Source organism: Motacilla alba, chromosome 5, assembly GCF_015832195.1.
Source record: "Motacilla alba alba isolate MOTALB_02 chromosome 5, Motacilla_alba_V1.0_pri, whole genome shotgun sequence".
Lineage (NCBI taxonomy): Eukaryota > Metazoa > Chordata > Aves > Passeriformes > Motacillidae > Motacilla > Motacilla alba.
The window spans coordinates 54,332,537-54,348,278 of record NC_052020.1 but is presented as its reverse complement, the minus strand read 5'-3'; the positions used below and the strand labels follow the sequence as shown (position 1 = coordinate 54,348,278).

At 39.8% G+C, this 15,742-nt stretch overlaps 1 protein-coding gene across 1 annotated transcript in view; it reads left to right on the top strand.

Annotated features, from left to right (window-relative positions):
• The window catches only part of NUDT14 (nudix hydrolase 14), a 60,751-nt gene extending 45,818 nt beyond the window's left edge, over positions 1 to 14,933 (top strand). The window contains exons 4-5 of the mRNA XM_038138142.1: positions 2,080 to 2,317; positions 12,873 to 14,933. Of these exons, the coding sequence (XP_037994070.1) occupies positions 2,080 to 2,317; positions 12,873 to 13,113 (479 nt within the window). The 3' untranslated portion in view covers positions 13,114 to 14,933. The remainder of the gene's footprint in view (positions 1 to 2,079; positions 2,318 to 12,872) is intronic.
• Positions 14,934 to 15,742: the final 809 nt, after the last annotated feature.

Here is a 15,742-nt window from a genome sequence, read left to right as displayed (position 1 = left end):
GCTTTCTAGGCTTTGCTTATCTGTGAGAGTTGAGTTTGAACCTTTACAAGCCAGGTGATATTAAATTCATAATCAGACTCCTTGGTGAATGCTCTAATATTTGGTCTCTTACAGAAGTGGCTGGTGCTGCTTCTTTTCTTCCTTATCTACAGAGAAAAACTGTTCCTGGGCTTAAAGTGTGGCCATATCACAGGACTTTGCTCTGTAGAGGACTGCTGGATTAGGTCCTTCTAGGAATGTGGGTTTTGATCTAGTGGGGCCCAGTTGTGCTGAGGGAGAAGGAGAATGGCAGGTGCCTGATGGAATGACAGGATGGGTTGCAGGGATACAGATGACTTTTAACACTTAAGTCACAGCTTCATATGTCTGTATCCCACACTCTTACCTGCATCCTGTTTTAGTGCCCAAAGCCTTTAATGGGATGCATGTGTTGTTCCTTTTTTAATTATCTGATATGGGTATGTCAGTACTAAAAAAGAAATAAAACTTTCAGAGGATTTGGCTTGTCTCACAGAAATCTTGGATGTGGTTGTCATTTATGATAATTTTGCTAGCTTTTAGAAGTTTTTGGAATAATGACAATAGACACCCTTCAAGGAGCTGTCCCTTAGAGCTGGCAGGGAATATTTTTTTTCTGGCTTCATGCTGCACTTAAAAAAAAAATCCTGAGCTCTAACTCATGTCTCTCAAGGAAGAAATGGAAACTCCAGTCCAAACCTATTTGAATCTCAAAGACCTGGATATAGCTAAGACTAGCAGCTTTGAAAGTTTTAACTTCTGGAGAAAGATTAGATTTTGCATACTGAACTGCTCTGGATATCTTTCAAGTGCAGATCTTGCTGTTCTACACTTCTGAGGTGTCAAAACGAGCACTGCAGAAAGAGCCCAGGCACAAATTTCTGGGGTGTAGGCTCTGCCTCAGAGACCAAGTGCTTAAGAAGTCATTGTGGTACTTCACTGTTATGCAACAACATTTCTCCAGAGACCTTTTTTAAAGAAATACCAAGCTACAGTATCTGGAAGGACAAAAAATTGCCTATTAAACCTGAGTTGTTCTTTATCAATTCTGCAAGATTTAGAATGGGAAATAAAAGAGAAACTAATTTGAAAACCATGTTATGTGTATGTGAAATATGTATGTGAAATATTTTAATGGAATAAAAAGAGGTTCAAAGTTTAAAATAGTTTTATTTGGGGTGGTTTATAACACTCTCTTGGAAACCTTTCATGAAAAGCAAGGAGATAGACATAAGGAAATTTCAAGGAAAAAACAAGTGGAATTATGCCTGTATATTAAAGTTGCAATGATCTGGAGTTGTCTGTCAGTAGGGATTCTTTGTGTGTTGACATCCAGTCCTGCAGTTCTCACTCAGGCAAAATGTCTGTTGACATCAGTGAGAGGTTTTGCTTAAATAAGGACTAAAATCTGACATTTGCACTTTCTTTAGGAGTGCATTACAGTGGCAGCTGTTTGTAGATTAGTTCAAGAAGTCTTTTTCAGACTCCACACAGGAATCTGTGCAAGGAACTGTGTGTTCAAAAGAGGATTTTTTTTCAAACAAACATACATGCTTTTCATACCCTTTCTAAATAACAGCTGAGTTGACAGGCTGAAAGACTCGTCATTCTGCACATGGTACTTTATGTGCAACCCAACTTTCCTGCAAGATAACTGCATAGTTTAAATTAAATCCCAGTATCTGCACTGCCCAACAAATGGGAGCTGTATGGTGCTTCTGGCACTTCGATTTCTCGGATGAACTAGCTTCCTTTTTCAATTTTTATTTATTTTAAGGTGTGCATGAATTCATTTCAGATGATGTAAGTACAAATAAGAGTTTAAAGAATAATTTTACAGACATGGCAAGTGAACCTTTGTTCTTTAAAATTCCAGTTTTGTGTGTCATTATTTTAACAGATAACACAGCTGAATTCCTTGTTACTCTCAAGTACTCTCATGGTTGTTAATTTCCAGGCAAAATTTGTCTGCCACCCTTTTTTATATTTAATATGAAGAGTCTAACATACTGCCCCTTGTTTCTTTCTCTTTTCTCTTTTGCTTTTGTTTTTTTTTTTAAGCTGTTTACATGTGTGAAATAGAAAGGCATCATCCTCAAGTCTTTGAGAATCAGGACAAGGAGAGCTTCCCTTCCCTGGAAAATCCCTTACCTGCTGTGGTTGGAGTGACCTATGAACTCTGTGCTGGCATTGTGGACAAGCCAGGCCTTTCTTTAGAAGAAATTGCTTGTGAGGAAATTCTGGAAGAGTGTGGCTATCGTGTTTCCATTGCAGACCTCAGGAGGATCACTTCTTACAGGTAAATGGCAGCAAGTTACAACACTTAGCATTTTGTCATTTCACAGGCTGCTGAAGTGGCCTGGGTGTTCCCTCTTGCCATGTCTAAGCAGAGTGTTGGAGGAACGTGGACATCTGAAGGTACAAGAAAAGTGTAATTTTTTACAAGTGAGAGGAGTATTTACAGAAATGTAAGGAAATAGAAATATAGAATCAATATGATAATTATGGGATTGAATTCCCAGGAAGAATCATACCATTGTGACTTATTCCAAAGATTGTTAGAATAGGAAGAAGTTGCATTGGGCTCTTCAGAGTTTGGTACAGCACTAGAAAACAGCCCATCTTTACTATATTGAGTGTTTTTCATCTCTGATTTTTATTATTCAAATTAACAATAGAAACTGCCCAAGATGCTCTCTGATTAACCTTTAACATGATTTTACAGAAGCATGAGAACCTGTGGCATTAGATCTCTTCATAATATTTGATCTGTAATTAAAGCTTCTTTGAATTGGACAGTAGTTATTGTTATAGATGAAGATTTTGCTGATTTGACTGTGAAAATTATTACATTGTAATTTTGCAGGGTTTCTAATAGTTTAGGCTAAATAGTTTAGGCTAAACTAAATAGTTTATTTATTTCTAATAGTTTCGTTTATTGAAATAGTTTATTTCAATAGTTTATTGAAATAGTTTTAATGTGTTTTAAAACATTTATTAGGAGTAAAGGGGAAAATTAATATGTAAGTGGAAAAATACAAAACATGAGTTGTTGGTGAAAAAAAACCCTCAAGAGAAACTTTGCACACAGCTTTAATCCTATTATATCTCATTCCCAGCTTTTAGTATTGTTATCCACAATGTATGTATGTTTGTATTTTACAGAGAAAGCAGCAGGTTTTTTACTTTCTTTATTTTACTTGACAACTCCATTGAACTAGGCACCGTCATTGGTTTTTAATTTGGGAATTGAATACAAATCCACAGCTGTCAATCCTGGCAAATGTTATTTCCTGCTGGATTAACAAGCAGTGCTTCTGTTGAGGGGAGGGGGTGGATCACAGGAGCTGTCTTTTACAACTCATTGAAACCAGATTAAGGATTTGTTCTACTGAAAGAAAAAGTGTCTTCCAGATTTATGAGCAAAAGCTGTCTATAGAATTTCGTAGGTTGGGTGACACTGACAGGCTGCTGCATGCAGATATATACATATGTATGTGTGTGTATGTATGTGCATACAAATGCAAAAGAGGAAAAGTAGAATACAATTCCAGTAGAAGGTTGTAGATTTAGTGCAGAAGTTTGACTCAATATTAATTACTTATATCTGCCTAAAACTCTCTGTGTTTTGGTGTTGATAAATGTCTTTATATGTTACAGGTGGTTGTTCATTCAGTTGCTTTTTTTTTTTTTAATTGCACTGACTTGTGAAGAGTGTATACAATTGGGGTTTTCTTTGTTGAGACCTTGGCAAAGAGCCCATAATCCTCCATTGTCCATGTGGACACAGCTTTCTGCCCATGGAGATCCATGTTGAAGTCAAAAGGGCCTGTATAATTTTTACATTTTAAAATTAATATGAAAGGTTGAAGCCTCAAAGATGATATTTCAGAGGTTTTTTTGTGTGTGATTTCCCATGCTCTATTATTAGGATTTTATTCCAAATATTTTGGTATTCCTATTAGGACTGTCCTGTTTTCCTCCAGCCAAGGATTGGCATCTTTCTGATCCTTGAGGATTTGATGCCAGGACAGGAAGTTATCTGTCCATTTATGGTCTCCTAAGGCCATTTTTTCTGTAATGGCTGCACTACACATAAGAATTCCTGGGCTTTTTCTAAGTGCAGCAGGTTTTTCCAAGTGGTTTTTGCTGCCGTTTCATGCTGTGACTGTCAATACAAAGCACAGGCATAAAGCATTGCATTAATGCATATGGATGTCATTACAATTGCAACGCATCCTGCACTTCTACTCTTATCCCCCATCCCAGCAATCTGTGTAATAGCTGCTCTGCAGTATTTATTGATCCACTGCCTCTGGTCAGAGGTTTGGGGGGCTCTCTCTAGATGGCTTCTCTTCCAAAGATCAGCCTCAGCTGGACTGGCACCAGCTGTGACAATGTGCATCTGTGCTTTCTCTCAAACCTGACCATTCCGTGGCCTCTCTTGGAGGGTTTTGGCATTCTGCCTAAGGGTTTTATCTATCTGTACCACAAGCAACTTTCCCTTCATGTCTTGTCTGAATTTCCCTTTCTTTACTTCAACACTGACACTTACTGCTCTGTCCCCAGTGGACATGAAGTACTTCTGCCCCTTCCACCTCCTTGTTAAAGCATGTTCCCTTTATTTTTTCTTTTTTTGCCAGTGCAAAACTATTTTAGTTGATTTAGTCTTTTTCTTCAGATCATATTTTCTAGATATTCGATCATTCCTTCTGTCCTCTGCCTTCTCTCCATCTGGTTTTCATATTTCTTAAAAATTTAGTGCCCAAAGTGGAGCACAGTTCTTTAGTGGGGGCTTTCCTGGATAGAGTGGAAGCATTATCTCCCCTGGTCTCACAGATCATTCTTTATACACTAGAGTTTGTTGTTTGCCTTTTTTGCAGAGGCATTACATTATTGATATAATTTATCTTCCATAATGCCTCCCTTTCTCAAACCTAGGAGTTGAACCTGATGATCCTTGTGGATCCCTTCCAACTCAGGATGTTCCATAATTCTGCATTGTCATTCACCTCCTGTCCATATTCTGTGTCATCACAGCCTTGGATCTGAAAGCAGGGAGTTGTATTCCTAATGACACCCCTTGCTGGAATCATGGGGTCATGGAGTCATGAGAAGGAAATTGTCTGCCTGGAATAAAAGCAGGATTTGAGGTAGACCTGCCAGAAGGGCATGAAGAGCCAAAGACACATCAAATGTAAAGGGAGAAATGGTTTTGGCTAGGGAGGTCAATACATTTCTATGCCTAATGGATTAAGAAAGAAGGAGCATGGACAATCCATAGGGAAAACTTAGACTATGGGGGAAAATTGACAATTAAAGCCTTGAGTGGAAAAAGAGGAAGAAGAGATGAAGGAACAATGCAGAGAAAAATCATAGGCTGAGAACTAAATGGACCTGGAAAAAGTACATTCATTGTGGTAGAGAAGAATTCTCTGTAAGGAAATGAGAAAGTACTTAGACTATATTCAGCTTTGCTTTGTTCTCTGTTCTATAACTGTATAGTTTAGAGGTAATCTCAAGATAGCAGGGATTTTCCTCATTTATTATCAGGGCCTGTAGCGGTGGTTTTGGGGGATTTTTTTTTAGTGCTTCTCAGCTAACCTGGAAAGTGTGAGCCCATTACTGCCACAGGTAATTCATACACATGCAGGTAACCCACTGGACCCCTTATTAAGCTCTGTCAAAGCTCCAGTGACTTAATTTCATCACATAGAAGTCAGACAGTGAATTAAGCAGATCTCACACTTAATTACCTTGAATGATCCACAGAGGAGCTGTGGAGTCAATGAGGAATCAGGAAAGAAGCCAGGAGTTGGGGAATTTAGGCCATTTGAGTGAGAGTCTTCAGAACAAATTGTTCCAGCAGCAGGAGGACAGTATGGTGTGGGTGAGTGAAGGAGGCTGGGCTGGGGGCAGATAACAAGAAACACAAACATATTTAGAGGAACTTGACTGGAGGAGGACAGAGGAATCACACTTTGAAAATCAGAAATATCTGTTCCTATTATAGAAAATTGCCAGACAGAAGGTGAATTGAAATGCAGATGGTTCATATTGCTGTGTAGACAGAGGAAGGATCATTCTGAAAAGAATCTGTATTGTTTGCAGCCTGTGGGGTGAGTTTAGTATCATCGCTCCACAAATTTCTACTTTTGTGCATGGCATTCAGTAGCTTCATTTTAGCATTGCAAAAAGGTTGGTTTAAATTATGGCAGCAGCTAATTCACTTTTGGAGACTTCCAGGAAGTTTTGGTGGCTGCTGATGTCTTGAGTTCTTGTCAGTTGTGTGTATGGTATCAGTGAAAAATAGCATAGGTGGTTGATGTGAGGGGTGTAAAGGAATTACCTGGTTCAATAATAAAATAACAAAATGAAGCTAATCCTATTGTAGTATAATTATACACTGAGGGTTCATGAAGGTTGAAGGTTGCAGTTAAATTCAACATTTTTAGAACCTCTAAAAGAAATCTGTGATCTTGCCTTAATGTTTGGGGTTTTTTTTTCACAAATACAAAATTTTTTAAGTGAATATCTTATTTTGGACTTACTCATATATCAGATAGAACAATTTTTCTTTCTGTCATGGTATCCCAGCATTTTTCTGATTGAATCCCATGTGCTGAAATTCAGCTGCGAGTTAGTTTCTTGGGTTGAAGTACTTCCAGCTATCTGCCTTGAGATGTGTTTCCTTACAAGACAGGGGCAGGGAAATAAGTTGTTGTCATTGTTGTTGTTTTTCTCTTTGATGTTATTGTTGCTATTGCAAAGTACTTTCTTTTCGTTCTTGAAAATGTTTGTTGCCCTGAAGAATATTTATAAAATTAATTGGACTTCAATAGCACCTCAGAACATCAGGGTAGAGTTGAACCAGAGCTTCTAGTTCAACTTCCTTTTCCCTTCATTACATCTTTATTTTCTCCCAGAGGCTGTAAAAAATTCTTGGTTCTGACCTGGATACAATAGGAGCTGTAGGTTTTCAGCCCCACTGCAAAGAAATCAGATGGATTAGTTTAAAGGACTGACTATATTAAAATAGGTACTTACTTTAATCTTCCTACATTTGATTTTTTTCCCAAAGTGTACAAGAAGAGCATTCAGAGAATTGATATTGGATGCTCCAATTACTGTGCCATGGCTTTTAGCCTCTGTGCAATGAGGTAAAAATGGTTTGTATTCACAGGTTTTTATGTAGAAAGAATAATAGCCCTGAAAATGTTAGAGTGCATTCTAATTAGAAAGATCACCTGCTAGTACACCTGTTGGGTGATGGCATAATGTAATATAATTTTATGTTAATTACCTCTGTGCTTTTTTCCCTGCACCTGCCGCTTATAATGTCAGAACTGTACAAAGGTCCTAAGAAGTGACAACAGGAGCTGCATGTCACTGATCATCAGTTTACATGTTGCATGCCCAAGTGGATCTTGATTTAAGCCTAAATAACAGAGATTTGTGTCACATTTATTTGTAAACATGAATTATGTATTCACTCTATACCCAAATTTTGCATCCAGATGGCTTATGTCTTAGAAAAGGATAAATTGCTTTCAGGAATTTGGACATTAACTGTGTAAGATTAAAACAAAACAAAAAAAGTTATATTTCTGTGTTGATAAGAATGTTGATCGTGTATAGATTTTAATATTTGTTCAATATTAACACATTACAAGAAATTTAGCTTTTAATTGCTGTCTGTCAGAAATCTGAACTAAAGTAATAAGTCTTCACAAGGATAAATCAATTTATTTGTTCCCCATGTTGCAGCAGAGGAGAAGAGTATAAAATGCTGTTTATATTCTCATACATGCTTGTTTCTTCAAATTAAAAATACAATATTTACAAACATGATACTTTTGAATGAGACAGTTGGTTGGCATAGGCGAGCACCCAGACATGAGAAAAAGGCAAAGCTAATCTGAACCAAAGCTTTGAATTTTGGCCCTGATTACCAGATGTTTGTGTGTGGACATGCACGCGTGTGCATGCTCATTGTGAAGAAAAAACTCACTTGTGGCTTCAGACACTACTAAACCTTTTTTTTTTTCAAGCCATAAGATACTGTTCCCTCTTCTGATAAAAAATGTATGTATCTTTATGCTCATGAACTTAGGACAAGTGAAAAGTCCCATTTTGTGAACTCAATTTCGAGCACTGTGTATTTCCTCATGCATTTGATAAAAGGGAACAGTTAAACAAAGGCTTTGTGGTAGCTGATATTGCCATGTTTCAAAAACAGACTGGAGTGACAATCTGCCTCCTGTGTTTCCCCTGGTCTGAGGAGGAAGTAGATGGAAATGCTGTAGTTACAGCCTCATGCTGCCAGCCAGTCCCAGCCCTGGGCAGGAGGTGAGAAGTGCTTTGCAGTCATTCTGCAGAAGCTCCTTCTCTGGTGTGGCGTTGCCTAAAAGTGTGTTGTCCAGGGCTTTAAAAGCCATAGCATGATTTAATCTCACTGTTTGAGTGTTTTATTCAAAATGAAATATGGGAAGGCAGCACACACCTTGTTTTGATGTGTTAAACTTATATATAAGTTACTGTTGTGATGAAAACCATACGACTTTGGTATCCTTACTTTGACATGCTTACATTCCTAGACTTGCTGTTGTGAAAGGTAATGGAGGTTTCTAACTGTCTGAAGCAATGCAGAAAGTTCAGTGCTAATAGAGTTTTGGGGTTTAAAATCTCTCTGTTGAAATTACAGGGCTTGTGAGCTTAAGCCCTAATGACTTGACAAGGAGTATTTGTGAGCCCTGTGGCTGTTAACTGGGATGACCATCAGCTCCTCGGAGGAACCAATCCTCAGGATGAAGAGGCGAGGAAAACCGAGCTGTGTTTTGTGTAGATCATTTGCCTTTGTCCCACAGTGGCGAAGAAGTCAAGCCCTGTGCAGACACATCAGAACACAGCTGGAACAGCCAGCTGAGGTCAAGCCAGGCTTAGTAGGTCTGGGTCAGCGCGAGCCGTGACCTGCTGGGTTTGGGCAGCGCGGTGCTAAACCCTGGACTGACACCAAAGCCTGAAGTCTCACCATGGGCTGGTGCTGAGTTCACACCTGCTCACCCTCCCCCAGCCAAGCCTCTCTTGTCCCAGGAAGGCACCTTTATCAGGAAGGTGGCTTTCCCAGGCTGAAACTCATCACTTGCAGTTCGGGTGTGCTGACCCCTGTGATTTCCACAGATGCAAAGCTAATGAATATAGCTGTAATCTGTTAATAGGTGACTCATTTCAGACCATGGCAAAAGTGTTTTATTTGTAGTGGGAAATACTGGGGTAAGGAAAAGTGTATGTCACAGATGTGGGATAGAAGAAGAGGGTAGTAAAAAGAGGAGTATAAATAGGAATAAAGGAACTTTAAAATTCCTTAAGCAGCATACTGAGAAAGTGCAGGTAATTGTGCAAAAGTAGAGAAAATTCCTAGTGACAGATAAACCTGAAAGCACACTGCAAACATAATATTTCCTGCAGCATATTCACCAGTCAGATCCACTTTCTCCCTCTCTGCTCTCTTCCAGTGCCCAAAATCACTGAAATGTACAATGTTTTGCAAGGTTATATCGAAAACCACTTTATTATTTCTACCTGAAAAGCTTCAAAGCAACAAACCTAACTTCTGATTTCTATAAAAGCCAAAGGTACTAAGACAGACAAAATGTGAATAGCATTGATTTTTGTGCAATTTTCTAAGGACAAGCAGGATACATTAGCAGTCTGGAAATGTGAAAGACAGCAGTAAGCAATACTGGAGAATATTTAATTTAGTAAAGGGCAGTCAACGTGGATCTATGCAAAAATGATCAACTGGCAGTGTAAGCCAGAGCAAGTGAAAAAAGGTAAGATATTTGCCTCTTTTAAGAATTAAAGTATATTTCTTTATCTTTCAACTTCTTTCTGAAACCATTGAAATGGTCTTTTAGAATCAGAGACTAATGGAATATACTGAGCTGGAAGGGACTCACAAGGAATCTTGGGTACAGCTCCTGACTCTGCCCAGGACACTCCAGGGGTCACAGCTGTGCCTGAGAGCCTTGTCCAAAGGCTTCTTGAGCTCTGTCAGCCTTGGTGCTGTGACCACTGCCCTGGGGGAGCCACTTCCAGTGCCCAAACACCCTCTGGGTGGAGAACCTTTTTCTAACATCCAGCCTAAGCCTCTCCTGACTCAGCTTTGTGCTGTTTCCTCGGGTCATGTTGCTGCCACAGGAGTGAAGAGATGGCTGTCTGTCCCTCTGCTGCACCTCATGAGGATGTTGAAGGCAGAATCCAGCACTTGCCCTTGTTAAACTCCATATGGGTGGTGATTGCCCCTCTCTTAATTCATTGAGGTCTCTCTGCAGGGCCTCTCTACCCTTGAAGGAGTCAACAGCTCCTCCCAGTTCAGCATCATCAAATTGGGAGGAACTGTCAACTCCCTTGAGGGAGACTGGACAACAAATTAAGGCAGTGAATGTGTTTATAAATAACATCCTGCAACAGTCTGCAGAGTCACCATCTAAATAGTGAAGGGATTCTAGGTAGGCTTAGAAATGTTAGATATGCTGGTTTGGGGAGGAAAGAGTAGAATAGAATGTAATGAGTAACAAAACCAGCATTCTTTAATTTTATTTGTAGCTCACTTGGAAGTTTTTATTACTTTGTAACTAATATCTTGTGGCAAAGTTGCACCAGAGGAGAGAAAGTTGGGTAATCAAGTAAGAGAGAATGATCATGTGGGTATGTCCTGCTTTGAATATGTATTGTTAGAAATTTCTCTTTGTTTCTGTGGTTAATTATATGCCAATAGATGTGAAAAAACACCATAACTTTGGACATCATAACAAAGGAAAGACCTTGATGTCCAGGACTTTCATCTTCTCAAGTATATTAAGTGTAGTAGCTACTCTTGATATTAAGTGTAGTAGCTACTCTTGATATATTTAGTTCATAACAAGGGAGTATCATGTGAATAAGTACAAAGGAATTACACCATATGGAAATCAATCCTGCTGTTTGAGCTGTGGTGGCAAGAACCTGAGTCTTACAGCGTAGCACCTTGGAAATTGGTTTTCCTTTACTTTAGAGGAAAGATGTGTGGCAAGTGAACTGATTTCACAGCTGTAGCTGTTTCATAAGGAAATGACCACAGGTGCTATAGAAGGAGATTATGTTGTAAATAATCAAGCCAGAATGTTCTTGTAGAAGTACTTTTTATATAAATTTGCTGGTTCTGTATATAAGCTTTATATAATATCAAGTGTACATGGAAATGCTCAGGTTAGGATCATTTTTGTTCTCCAGGTGGGGCACCCCAGAGGAAGGTGTCAGACTTGACACTCATCATAAAAAAAATAAATAACAGGGCATTAAATATATTATACCCTGTCCTGTGTTTTTCATGGAACCTGTGGCAACCAGCAAACTGCATTCTTTGTCTTGCAGATTTTACAGTTGGTTAAAACATGGATCAAAAACTCCAGTCCCAACACTGGAATAAAGTGATGAGCACAGAATGACAGAGGTCCAATATCAACCTTCAGAGTTCCTGTAAATGCCTAAGATGGTCAAGTTTCTTTACAGAGATGTACACGAATGATCCGGGAGGGGTGACATATCTTCTCCAAAGTCACAGAATGCATCAGAAGTAGTTTTAGGAAAAGAATTCACTGATTCACTACGTATTCAGTATTTTTTAAAAGTGTATATTGATGTGAGTAACCAATTTCAATAGTCACTACTAGAAACCAACTTCTGTAGTCGCTATTAATTCCTCAAACAAAATAATTGCCAATGTTCTTAGAAAACTGAGAGACAAATGATTAATTCCTGCTATGGGGTGTGATGTGTGCTGGATTAACTGAAAGATTTAGTTGACTAATGGTTGGGTAAATCTGGATATTCACTCTTAAGATCATAACACTGCTACAAATCTGAGAATCCTCTGTATGTGTAATAATATGGAAGCTAATTTTTCATCTTGCCCTAATGCCTCATTCATAGTTTCAGTGAACTTTAGATCCAGATTTAATATGAAAAGTCGCTTGTAATCATGTGAAACGAAGAAATTGCAATTACAATGTGAATATTTTCTTGGAAGAACTAAATGAGTGGATTATCTACTTATCCCTTATTTAATAATACCTAAATTAAATAGTCCTAAGGAAATAGAGGATTAACAAATAAGAAGTATAATACACAGCAAGCAGTCTAGCTGAAGAAAGACTGCATAATCTAAAATATCCTCAACTAAATCCACTGAAGCAAATTTAGCAGGGAGACTGAATTACTTTGGACATGTGCGTGCTTACAGTGGTCCATTTGGGTCAAGGCTAAAGTTCAGGGAGGATAGAGAGCGAGTCTCAGACTGCCTTTCCCTTCTTTACCTATCCAGTGCATGAGTGGAGGACTCCAGCTGTGAATGGACATAATCCTCTTAAGAGTAAAAAATCTAAATATTTGTGTAAAAACAAGCAAACAAATGTAGCACGACAGCACACAGATAGACTGGGGAGCTTCTTCCTGTTCTTTGTGCATCCCTGTGAGTCATCCTGCAGTTGGCTCTCCCTGAGGTCAGCTGGAAGAACTTCTGTTGACTTTAGTGTGTGTAGGACAGCAGTTCACCAATACAAATTTTTTTTTCTTTTTCTATTTTATCCCAAAATCACATATTTCCAAAGAATACATTTGAAAATGGATCTATTTGATATGGAACTGTATTCAAAACTGTTGGTATTTCTGCTTGAAAGTTGTAATCAATTTCTGTCTCAGTAATTCTGTCTAATCAATTTCTGTCTCATACATTAAGGACCCAGGTTGCCATTCCTAGCTCCTTGGTGCCTTCTTTCTATCTAAACCAGAGTTTCCTCTCTGCTTTTTTCCAGGTCTGGAGTTGGTGTGACAGGTTCTAGGCAGACTTTGTTTTATGCAGAAGTAAACGACCAGATGAGAACCAGTGGAGGAGGTGGCCAGCCTGAAGAGGGAGAGCTGATTGAAGTTGTGGAAATACCTTTAGGAGAATCCATGAAGTTTGCTTATGATGAGACTTTCCCGAAGACAATGGGTGTCATCTTCAGCTTCATGTGGTTCCACAACAACATAGCACCTAAACTACCCAAAAAGTAAAGCACCATGATTTTAAGGAAAGCTTTTCTGCTGGTGCTGTGCATGCAGGAAGCTGAAAATCTGCCTGCCTCAATCAACTCAACTTCTTACAAGACTAATTTTTCTTTAAATAAATTTGGAAGTAAAATCTGAATTAAAATCTTCACACAATTTCCATTCTTAGCAAAACGCTAACTGGAATCGCTGGGGCCAGGATTTGCCTTGGAGAGGCAAATATTGATTTTTGTGCAAAGATTAGGTGAATGTGTCCAGATCTCCTTTCTCACAACGCTGTTTAGAGGAGCTGCCCAAGCCCTCAGCACAGCTGCCTCAGGAGCCTCTCACTGTGTCTGTGCACACTGGCAATGTGTATTCATTTTCAGTTTTGGTATTTTTTTGAAGAAAGGAGCAAACCTTAACAGTCACAGATGCCTTAACAACGTTCCTGAGTTCAGCACAGCTTTCAGGGAGCAGCTTTCTCTGTGGTGTGTGGCTCTTGTGCAGAGGAGGCGTTTGCATTTCTGAACATGCAGGCCTTTATTTCATAAGCAAACAGGTCTGTAAATCCTGCTAACGTGTCACTTTGACAATGGAGCAGCTGTAAGATTATGTGCTCCTGTTTGTTCCCATCACAATGCTGGGCAGCAGTGATGGTGATGGAGGGGTGAAGGATGGGGGCTTCTGCTGGAACACATGCTTCTTTGTTTGCTTTATGGGCAATAGTTGATAAATTAGATCAAACTTTGTCCTCTAGAGCGGGACCAGAGAGGTCGAATGCTTTTAATTTGATGATGAGGTGATTAACACAAGGGATTTCTCTGAGCTTTGCTGTGGTCTCAATTTCCTTACCACCCAAATGGGAGGAATGGGACTTACCCCTCAGATAACACTTCTTGGAATCTAATGATTGGAAGTGCTTTATTGTGATTTTATCATGATTTATGAAGTTTACATGAAAGCCTGTGCAACCTGCACAGACTTACTGAGGAATGGCTTTTAAAATCAACGTCTTGATTTAATAATTTGATTTAATTTGATTTAATAAAGTGGTCTAATTAGAACATATAGTACTTGTTCTATCAGTGTAGTTTGGATGTGGACTGTTTATCATGTGAAACTGTTAAGAGCATGAATGAAACAGAATGAAGTCTGGCAATTTAATTATGCACTGGGTTATGTTATTCACTGACTTAATCAACATGCCCACGTTATAAATGCCTCCAGGAGTACTGAGGTGCTAAGTGTGTTTAGAAGAGAACTGCAAATATGCAAACTGAACTTAACAGCTGAAATAAGTGCAGCAGAGGAGTCTGATGGTGTCCAGTGATTTTAAATCACTGCTTATCTCAATAGGTGTATAAATAAAATAGGCTTTTTTAAAAAGAGCTTTTTGAATTGCTGTTTGCTGGTTTTTAGGGAGGAAAGGTCCTTGGAAAGCCACTGAAGAAGGAGCAGCCTCTGCCTATGGAGTCAGGCTATTTCTGGAAGCTCAGACACAGCTGTGTTGAGCTGGGCCTGGTCCATGGTGAGTCAAAGGCTGAGTTATTGTGAGAAGCAAATAAATTCTGTCTGTCTGATGTATTTACATTGGAAGGTGTTTCAAGGTGGGGTCTCCACTGCTCTGTCTAGTACAGTGTGTCCTGATTGTTGCTGAGGCCTTTATGAACTACTACAGTCCATAAAATAAATAACGCCTTTTATTCCAGGCTGTAGTAACCAAAGTTTCTATTTGATTCCGCCAAAGTGACTGGTCACACAGCAGCTGGTGTGCCTACATGTCAAAAATCTTTTTTTCTGTATAATGCGGAAATTGGGAAAAATAAAATCTTTTGCCCCTCCAAGGCGCTGTGACTGTGCCTCCTAATGTACCACACCTCCCCAGGGGCAGCGCCAGGCTTGCCAAAATCTGGCCCCGGTCTCGCTGCTGGTCAGCAGGAGGCTGTTCTCCATCACTCACCAGCCTGGGGGCCTTGCAGGAGGTGTCTGCTGGGGCCATCAGGGTGACACCGAGGAGCCGTCAGCACCAGAGCAGCAGCAGAGGCTTCCCGGGGTGGGGTGAGAGCTGGAGGTCACCCTGTGGGAAGAGGGGGACATGTGGCAGCATGCAGGGGTGTGGGGAGGAAGGCACAGGGGTGGCAGGGTGGCATCAGTGCAACCAACACAGCCTGCAGGCTTCAGAGTGTTTTTAGGCAGTTGAAACTCGTGGATCATGGTGATGGAGGGCAGTGGCATGAGCTGGGCGTTCCCTCAGCACTCCTCCACGATGTAGGCAGCCGGACAAGAAACATTGTCCTCACCTCCCAGTGTGCTCCTCTCCAGGGCTCTACGGGGCACACACCTACAAACTCCTGGGGGCGGCAGTGGCTCTGAAGCCTTTACACCCCAAGGGATGCTGGACTCCATTCCTGCGCTCTGCCTCACCGTCCCCACGCTGTGCAATTCTCAAACACACAAAACAGTCACAGGATTACTTCCATTTTCTTCCACAGTTTGGGAATTTTCCACAGAAACAGCAGTATACTGAAAGCTGTGCATAAAGCAATGGGGGATCTGGAGTTTGAATCTGCAATATTAAATATAAATGTGTCTTCCACCTCTTACTTTTTTCCATGTCATTTTGGTGAGAGGTTTTACAAGCAATTATAAAGGT